Here is a 10749-nt window from a genome sequence, read left to right as displayed (position 1 = left end):
GTAAATGTGGCAGACCTTCATGCTGGCTTTAGTTTACAGAACTAGTTCAGATCTTCAGATAAAATCTTTCCAAGACTTTATGAGGACACATAGATCCAGCTTCCACTTTAAATAAATTTGGAAATGAAGTGTTTCATGTCTGATCTTTTCTTTTATCTACGTCATTGTCTTAACAGTATCTCAGAGCCTCATTTTGGCTTCAGTGGAAGGGCTTCAAGTGACAAGAGTGTCATTATACAGATAATCAAGTTTTAATCCTCCTCGTATAAATGAGATATGAATTGCCTTTTATATTCTTTGACCTAAACCTTACTGGCTCCAGTTTCAGATAATGTCACTGATAAGCTTCTGATTAATCCTGGAACCCTCCAGTAAATATCCGACTTATTGTGTCTTTTACCACTTCTTTGCTTCTCCCTACAGATGTTGGCAGCAGCTGCAGCATAGTAAAGGTCTTGTTTATGTTAATAAAAATCTAACTGATATTTCCGTGATCATCTAAATAGAGAGCCAAAACATATCATAAAGTCAAGTGTCGTTGTACAATTACATTTTAGTACTGAAAAGGCGACGGGCCAGGACATGGACAGCTGCCTCCTTTGTCCTCCCTTGTTGATCGTTCCCTGATTGGCTGTAAAGTGTGCACTGTTTGTTAGTATTTTCATGCATATTAAGGAGGGACATTTGGAACGTCTCCCTCAGGGCTCTTCTTGGCATTATAAATCCACAGCCCAATCAGTTCTGCTACAATCCATCTAAATTAAACGATCAGCTTCAGATGTGATCCTCATTTGCAGGAATTAACCTCTTCTATCCTAATTGGGCACAGCCCCGGCTGTTGAGAAGCTGCCCTTTCTCCCCGAACAAATAGGCTTAACAGCATGGGTGGTCCTGCAGAAATGTTTATGGATTGCAATTCTTTCGCTTACAAACAAATACCTGCTGTGTTCTACATATCCATAGAACAGCATTTTTTTTTTAAATAAATGTTTGTCTTATCAGCTCTGGGCACCAATAGTGGACCCGAAACATAGCTTTTTTGTATTGTATTCTAGAATTTATACAATATGTTTCCGTATCACAGAATCTTAAATATCAGAGTTAGTGACTATAACAAACACTGAGCTATTTTCTGCCTTACTGTTATGAGTAATTTAATCTGCATCCACAGTCAAACATTCAACTAAGTTGACTTGTAAAAATAATGAAGCTGTTGGCCAAATTATACTGTAATTATAATAACATTTTAGATTATCCAAAGTACATCTGCTGAATAGCTCAACTACAGTAATAAAAAAAAAAAGAAATTACAATTTAATTAAAAATACCAAATGTCACCTGAACACTATACCTTGCTAATGAGTTTGTGAAAACCTTTTAGCAAGTTAACAGAGACATCTGAACTGTTTAATACCTTTTAAATGGTTAAGTACATTGTTATTCAAAAGTAATAGGTACATGGTTAAAAAAGCTGATGAGTTCTGATCACTCTAGTAGGGCGCCATTCGGATTTTGGAGGATGGCCAACGCCTCCTTAGGCCATCCCTCTGGCCTCGCGTTGGCCGCGAAAGCCCAAAACAACCTTAGAAGGTCTGGAGTAGCTAATCTCCAGGACTGTATAAAATTACTCTGAGGAGTGGTAGATTTAATCAAGGTGATTCAGCACCCACTCCTCCATATATTTAATCTTTGTCCCACGTTCAGTGCTGGCAGCCTTCTCTGAAGGTTTTCCATTAAGTTCACATATATCATTCAACTCCCTTTCCTGGTGCCATGAGTATAACACTCTGAGTGGAGGTCCTCAGTATGGAACATGAAGAATTGAGATGTAAAGTGGAAGATTTTTCTCTTCTTCAGTGGTTGCATCCAAATTGGAAAACCAATAACAATTTAAAATAAAAATTTATTTATTCAGTCATTATCTTCTTTTCCTAGGCAACTTGGGGGTGGGGGGGGTGGTATAAGCTGTAAACACTGACATTTGTTCACCTTTCAGTTAATATGAGTTGCAGAATTTAAAGCCAACCCACTGAATTAAAAGATGCTAACAAGCTGAGTCTGTCACCACACTAATCCCACACTCAGTTGATCCATCATAATATAAAAAGGAAACCATTTAGAGGAACATTTAAACGATTTTACCATAAGTTGTTTGGCAGAAATGATGAAAAAGATTTTACATTCACAGCATGTTCCAACTGCAGCATGTTGACTTGCAGTCTAGTACTTCAGACCTTAAGGCTTTACAGTGTGTCTCTTATGCTTATTAGGATGTTCAACAGTTCATAAATCCAGACTCTTTGATGTTTCTGCTTCAGTAGCTTCACTGAACAGTGCATGAAATCACAAACCGAAGACAAATCAGAAGACAACCTTTACTCACAAGGTTTTCTCTGCTTTTCTGAGTCATCTCCGACTGCATAATGTAGAGCCATATGATTTCAGGAAATTACAATAAAATATGTATCGTCTAACATGGTGTGTATACCTTGTCCTGTTTGTGGAGTGTTTTACTTTTCTTTTTTGTCATTTTTTAAACTGATGGAGCTAAAATGTGGCGTTTTTTAGTTCAGCAGATTCTTTTCATCCGAGTACAGAGCCTGCTCCGTTGAGCTTTGCAGCTTTTAAAACATGTTACTAAGTCAAATGTGTTTCCAATTTCTTTCCAATTTCATAAGAGGAGGAAACTTGGATTCTGATATTTAAAAGAGACTGTGCTATAAAGCTGCTGTACAATATTAGAGAAAAATTTTGATGAAAGAAAAGTGAAAGCTATTTTCAAAAACCTTGTGAATATTATCATTTTAGGACCCAATCAGTTATCTTTTTAAATAAAATTAAATTAATTTTATTCACCATATCAGCCTGAATTCTCAATATAATTTATGGACAGCATCACCTTTAGCTGCAGCTATCACTCAAATTGAAATTTATATACAGTACATATCTTTCTGCTCTTATCTCCTAATGCACAAATATTGTTTGTTTATATCAGTTGCTCTCTTAGACTGATCGGGCGTTACATTATGACCACCTGTACAATTTTAATGCAATCCAATACAGTGGCTCTGCCAGGAATTCTACTTTTACAATGTTACAATTTCTCAGTTTTTAGGTTGGAACTGTCAGAAAGGTGATAATTCTACTATGTGTTGTTATTGAGGTCAAAGTGGGTAGTGGAGGTGCACTGGAGTGCATTATAGGAACAGGTAGTTCTAATGTTTTGGCCACAGTGAGAAATTGTAACCTTGTAAAGGTGGTCATAATGTTATGTCTGATCGGTGTATGTGGTAATAGTGTAGGACCTTGGTTCTCTCCAACTAAGAAAAGAAAAAACTTTCAGTATCAGATCGGAACCGAAAGACTTTAAACCTGTGCTGCGGGAAATGATTAGCTTGTAGATATTAAGCTGCAACAACAGAGGCTTCTCAATTCTGTAATAACTCTCCCAGCCAAACCAGACAATGCAGTCACTTCACACAGAAACCCAGGGTATTTTAAAGAATACGCATACTTTCCCTTACTGAATTATGTGTTTGTGTCAAGAGTCAGATCAAGCATCCTGTCATTGTATGAATGTGTGGAACAATTTCCTGAGGTTGTTTATACACTGCTTAAATATGAATCACAGATTGTAGTACTATAATAGATTCTAATATCGGGTGTGATGGCCGTGACAAATCATTTACATAATAAATGTAGGTGCATATTTGAGAAGAATGGCTTTCTAATGAACTGCAGCATGCATTAATCATAAGTCAGAGTACCTTCTCAATTGAGAAGCAGCACCATGAGAATAATTCACCACTAGGACCAGAGAACTAAAGGATAAAAACTTTTTAAAAGCTCTGCTCATCTGTGTAAATGGATTGTTTGATTGTTCGAGGTACAGATGCAGACCACAAAGTCTAATAAACTGATAAGTAAATGATTTCATCCTCTGAAATGTACGCGACCCCCTTATGTTCATCAGCATGGCTCCAAGCATCAGAACAGATCAGATTTGGCTGATGACTTCTCTTTAAATCAGGAGCCTTTCAGTGCTGGGTACTAGGACAGCCGAGGTGATCACAGCAGCCTCTTAGGAGTTTCAACAGGGCTACCTTGATTGCTGAATCACTCAACTTGCCAAACTTTCTCTTATTTGTTATATCAATATTTAATCAGTGTCATGAATATTGAAAGATGCTTAAAGGCAAAACACCTGTCTCAAATTTTAACAGTCCCTGGAATCTGAAAATAACTTCATCCATCTTCTGTTTTCTGAGTCCCACTGAGTGCTTCATAAATTCCTACAACTCGTAAAAGAACATGTATTCATAAGTTTCTTGACATGCTCACCATGTCTAAATGAAGACTGAAATAATGCATAAAAATGCATAATCCAGTTACAGATTATAAAACAAAACATCCATGTGTATACTTTCTTTGATCCACATATTTCATTACATGGGCCTTAAGGTTGATGTTTTTAACATATGTGCAGGCAATTTCATGCTGCAGCCATCAACCCTGGAAATCCCTTTATTTAGAATCATTACCACTCCTATAAATACTTAATCGTATTAAACGCATGCTCATTTCCACCTTGTGGAAGGTAGCTAATGAAACCCAAATAGCTGAGTAGCTGATCTACCAGACATGGCAGGGTGTGTTTGTTAATCTTTTTACGGTTGGCTGAATTCTCCCTTCTTCATGGTGCTGAGCACGGCCAGAGCTCTGCTGCATTGAAAACCAGCGAATGGACCAAAAAAACCTACGGGGCAGTTTACACATAGCCCAAATAGCAGGAGTTTTATTGAAAGAAGTAAACTGTAGTAGAGCATGGACCAGCATAAAGATAGTACTACTGCTGACTTTCCTTGAATGAAATTTCCATAAATCGCTTAAATGCTTAAATAGATGTAACGCAGAATCATGGATTGTATACATGTAATGCGAAGTAGTTATTTTTACAATATGTATGGTCCAATGTTCAATTACTTTATGTTTTACGTTACAAATTATGGTCTGCAATGTAAGCCGTACCTACTTAAATAAAATAAACATATGGAAAAATATATGGAACAAGTGGCATAAATTGGTATTGGTACATGTCAAGGTAACCTTCACGTAAATGGCAGGGTCCAAGGTTTCCTACAATAACATTACCCAAAGCACCAATGTACCTCTTCTGGTGCCATCTCTCTCTCAGGTAAGCGATGCACACGCACTTGGTCCTCCAAGAAAGAAAAGAAAACAAGATCCATCACACCAAGCCATCTTCGTCCATTGCTTCATAGTCCAGTTCTGATGCTTATATGACATCTGTAGGGATGTTTGGCGGTGGGCTCAGGTCAGCACAGGCACACTGACCAATCTGCAGCTACAGTATGCAGACCCATATGCAACATACAGCAATTCAATTCAATTCAATTCAACTTTATTTATATAGCGCCAATTCACAACAAAGTCATCTCAGGGCACTTTACAGAATAAAGTCAAGATTATAAAGATATATAAAGAGAACCCAACAATTCCCCCTGGAGCAAGCCATAGGCAACAGTGGAGAGGAAAAACTCCCTTTAACGGAAGAAACCTCCAGCAGAACCAGGCTCAGGGTGGACGGCCATCTGCCTCAACCGGTTGGGGTAAGTGGAAAGGGGAGAGAGAAAAGAACAGAGCAACAAAAAGCAACAACAAAACATCGGGCAGATTGGTAGGACCAGTAGCTTCACGCTGGAAGACACACAGCTTCAAAGCCGGGGGACACCTGCAGAAAGGGACAGAGAGAAGGGGACAGAGGAGGACAAAGAAAACTACGGGAGAGAACACACAGAGTTAATGACATACAGTGGTGACAATTGCGGGATGAGAGGAGAGGAGAGATGGTCAAGAGGAGGAAAGGAGCTCAGTGCATTGGGGGGTGGGTCCCCCAGCAGTCTAAGCCTATGGCAGCATAACTATAACTAACTATATGCTTTATTAAAAAGGAAGGTTTTAAGCCAGACTTAAAAGTAGAGAGGGTGTCTGCTTCCCAAATCTGAACTGGGAGCTGGTTCCACAAGAGAGGAGCTTGATAGCTAAAGAGAGGAGCTTGATAGCTATGATAGCAATGCACTGTGTGTTCTGACAACTTTCTATCTGAACCAGCGTTAACCTTTTCAGCAAATTGACCGACAGTAGCTCGTCCAATGGATCAGACTACATGGACCACTGGCCCCGTCACTGGTTCACCAGTTTTCCTTCTTGGACAACTTATAGGCCCTGTCCACTGTCAACTAAGAATATCCCACAAAGCTGGGTTTTGGGGTTCTTTTACTTAGTGCTCTTGCCACCACATTTGGGCCCTTCTCAGTGTCTTTCAAATCCTTACTCTTACCCTTGTTATCAGCTTCCAGCTCATTACCTTTAAAGAAACAATGTTCACTTTGTGGCTAATATATCACATCCACTTCCAGTTGCCACTGTAACCAGATAATCAGCGGTTATCACATTGATCAGAATATCATAGTGTGGTTGGTGTATATGGTACTGTAGTTCACGAGGCCCTGAAGATAAAAAATGAATATTCAAACCTGCATTACACCACCATGCAGCTCATTGAACATTATTTTTTCACTAGCAGAAATTACCATATTTCCATGAACAACTTAAGTCTAAAGCTCTAAGTGAGCATCGCTGGGAGTAAAATGAAACTTTAATTACTTTAAGGCCATGACCATGTCAAGTAGAAGAGAGCACTTTAAGTTTCAATTAAGAAACAACATGTTTTATGGAGGAGTCTGTGAGGACATGGGGTCTTCTGCAAATGATATTTTATTTGAAAAGGTATATACATAACAGAAATGAGTCCAAGTATGATTTGGAGCTTTACATATTCCCTCTACATTATTGTAGATTTCTAAATAACTTATTTTGTATAGTGTGGAACAATGTCAAAGGTTTGGCAATAGCAAGTTCATAGTCCCTCCAAGATAACAATATTTACATACACTGTACAAAAAAATTATTAATAATATACACAACACATTGTTTTAAAATGAAAAGTGGCTTCATGTTTAAACAAGGGTGAGTCAAAGCTATCAATTCTCACAGTACATTTGTAGCTTCACAATGGTATGCGTTGCACAAATGTTACATCGCACTAACAAGAACTCTTATGTCTTGAACATAAGCTTACACAACACAATATCCAGCTTGCAAATAAAATATATTTGTCACAGTGGAAAGTTTAGTGACTGTTAATTCAATGTCCCTTTTTGATCTAATCTCACTGACAGACAAATATTTAGCAACAGGTGACTGAAGTTTTAAATAGTAGTAGAATAGGTTCTATCATGCACAAATACATTTACATTCACTATTATGAGAGGTATATATTCGCAAATTCACAATTAAGTTTACTGACAAGACAGGCACCAAACAAATGTGATAACAAGTCTTTACAGAATGCAATGCTGTATTCTTGCTGTAATTATGAAGCTGCAGCTGGTTAGCTTAGCTTAGCATAGAGACTTCGGCCAGTTCTGTCCGAAGGTAACAAAATATAAATTTCCAAAAGCTCCCAGCTGAATGTGTTAAATGGTGAGCTTTAGAGTTGCTGGTAGTAGATTTTACTTTTAAACAGAACAAACCTGGAGTCTATTTATGCTAAGCTAAGCTAAGCGGCTACTAGCCAACCAGCATAATGACGTGATAGAGGTATCGGTCTTTTTATCTAACACTAGGCTAGAAAGCACAAAAGTTTATCTTTGAAAAGTGTGGAATTAACAGGCTTTTTTCTTTTGTGAAAATATGAAGGTCTCTGCACTTTTAACATTTTCAACATCAAAAATAGCATGTTCTTATTTGTGAGGCCCTTACAGGATAACTGGTCATAGGCAGCTGTAGCTTGTTGGTACCCCAGGGTCAGTGGTTCGACTCCCAGTTCTTCCCGGCTATGTGTCGAATTGTTCTTAGGCAAGACACCGAAACCCAAGTTGCTCCCAGTGGTTCAAAGTAATTGTAAAACTCAGGTTCTGGGGCAAAATCTGGTAAAAAAAATTAAATAAATAAAATTGTCCACAACACATTTTGAAATGACGAAACCTCATTCAGTGAAGCAGTGTGTGATTTTAACAACAGAGGTCAAATACTAAATCAGCAATGAGTTGAGATGACTGCTTTTTCCTGGTGAAGTTGGATCTTCTGGAAGTTCCCTCTTGCATGAACATGTAAGTGACTTTCAAGTCTAACCTTGTAAGCTATAAAGCGCTATGATATAATTATGATGACGGAGCCAGTCATCCAGTAACCTCCACTGACTTGTCAAGTTAAAACTTCTCCAATGGAAAGGTTCAAATCTCGCAAGTCAATGGAGATTCTTTTTTCCATAGAGTAGTGAAAACTTGCTCTATCAAAGCGTCAGCAAGAAAGCTTCTCTGCATGTATTACTGCATTATAAATCTGAGGACTGCTTCATAGTTAAACATATTGTAATGCATGGCCTTTTATTTAATTTAGCTGCTATGTTCGACAATAAAACACAGACTGCAATATAAATGAGCTTGTACAGGAGAAATTTATGTTCCTGCCAGGGCATTAAATGCCACATGTTGCAACAAAGTGAACCAACATTTACAGTTACACATCACTTATACTGTATCCACAAAGCAATTAATACCACACAACAATTCATAGCAATGCATTGATATTAAGAATGTAAACCTGTCTGTACAACGTTAAATGACTCTTCCTAAGGAAGACTGCTTAAAAAGCACCCTAAAAGCCAGTGAAGGTCGCGTTGAAAGTGTTACTTCAAAACAATAAACCCAGGTACCAGTCTTTACTCTCTAATGAAAAAAAAGGAAATTAACCTACCCAGTGAAAGCTATACTAATAAAAGGGAAGGCAAAGGGCAATCAGTCTTTTGTGAGAGGGATAGTGCAGAGAAGGGCATTTTAATCCAAACCCATCATTGTGAATCATCATCACACTGGTCACCTGGTTTGAAGCCTCATCCGTTTGGCATTTGTGGAAATAAACTGTCCTGCTGATTATCAGCTAGTCTCTCTTTTTCTGTCTTCCCATACATTAAGGAAAACAAACAAGTTGCACGTGGTTTTGTTCTTTTTGCCTAACAGCATTGTTTAAAACATTTTCCTTCACTGCTAACATTCGGCACTCAAACAGCACCCGTTTGTTACTTTTTCTTTGCCTATGTGTCACTGCAAAATCTGAGCAAGGTCGGAGCAAAAGACACAGCCACTAAGTAAAGATTCTTAGTGGCTGTGCCTTTTGCTCCAGCCGCAGTCATTTAGAGCTGTAATACACTAAGTGATTTTTAATCGGCACATAATTAAATCAGTCTGCTGGTACATTTAGATCTCTCACCTAACCCTATTAATATGTAATATTTCACTTTGCACACTGCCTGAGCACGTAGGGAGCTTAATGCCAATTGACCAATGATAAGACAAATTCACCTGTACATGTGCGCACTGAATTATATAAAATCCAAAGATGGAAATTCACTGATTCTCATTCAGATGTGCTGAAGCTGTGCTTATGATTTTTTAAAGAAAGCATGCATATTAAAAGCTGCTTTAAGCCAATGATAGTGTCTCTATTTTAGTATCCTTTTCTGCTGTCCTTTCATCACTGTCCCTTCTCCCTGTCACACTCAGGCACTCAAGCATCCTTGAAGAATGCACGCATTAATGAGGGAGTGTGTATGTTTTGTCATCCTGGAGCTTACATATGCGGTTACTTTTCTGCTTCCATTTCTACAGCACGTGTGTCTGTGTGTTGGTGTGAGTCATATGCTTGACAACTCATCGCGACAGGAGGATGAACCCCGGCGTGTTTTCGGGCTGCATCGTGTCAACATGGTGATCTGGGTGCTGAAGTTGTTGCTGCTCCCAATAGAGGGGTGCTGGTATTTGGTGTCAGAGCCCATGTATCTCTGCAGGTGCCACCTCCGCCACTTCCGCTTGATCTCTCCTTGGACCTATAATTTAAACAATATGTTGCGTAATAAGTAAAATAAATGTATGTTTTAAGAGTTGTAAATGTCTTTGTAAGTGCCTTTTTTGTCTTTTTGAAGTTGCTTTGCATCCCTTGACTGTCAATTTGTGCTCTTTTGCATTTTTTGTAGGCGTTTTCTGTCTTTTTGTAGTAGTACTGTAGTTTTTTTATTTCCAAAACAACTCAACAGCAACCTCACATAGAAGCTCTGGTTCAAAGACGCAAAGCTTATAGAACTGTACTGAAATACTTTTTTTTTTTTTTCTCATTTACATTTTTCTGTCAAAGGAGTTTTTCAGAAAATGCCCAGTTTTCTTGTTTCCTGTTTTTTTTCCCCCTGTACCTCTTTTTAAATACCAGTATTTATATACAGCATTTTGCTGGGACCTAATTCATACAGTGTAGTTAAACCATGGGGTGCATCACAAGTTTTGTAATCTTTGCTGAAATATTTATATATTTACATTTCTCATTTTCAATTATTTTATTAAAAAAATGTGAATGCATGTATAAAATGACAATGACAGGACTCAAACCAAGTTATTAGCATTGGGACTTGGTCAAAACCTGTAAGCATGTACCTGAATGGAAAAACATTCTTGTACACAAAGCATGATGCATTTTATAACAGAAAAACATTTCTATAGCCATTAACAGCAACCAAAGCTGAGAGAATAAAGGATGAAAAGAAGAAAAGCAGATATTTACAACTCAGAAGAAGTAATGTCCCACTGTATCACACGCAAATCACTTTTCATTTAA

The 10749-nt window shown here is 38.0% G+C and overlaps 1 protein-coding gene across 1 annotated transcript in view; it reads right to left on the bottom strand.

The window, feature by feature from the left end:
• Positions 1-6780: 6780 nt before the first annotated feature.
• Positions 6781-10749, bottom strand: part of vipr1b (vasoactive intestinal peptide receptor 1b) — a 46039-nt gene continuing 42070 nt past the window's right edge. Inside the window, exon 13 of the mRNA XM_067486861.1 lies at positions 6781-9970. Coding sequence (XP_067342962.1) covers positions 9779-9970 — 192 coding nt within the window. The 3' untranslated portion in view covers positions 6781-9778. The remainder of the gene's footprint in view (positions 9971-10749) is intronic.

Source organism: Channa argus, chromosome 19 (genome assembly GCF_033026475.1).
Source record: "Channa argus isolate prfri chromosome 19, Channa argus male v1.0, whole genome shotgun sequence".
In the NCBI taxonomy this organism is placed as follows: domain Eukaryota; kingdom Metazoa; phylum Chordata; class Actinopteri; order Anabantiformes; family Channidae; genus Channa; species Channa argus.
This window is presented reverse-complemented; position numbering and strand designations above follow the sequence as displayed.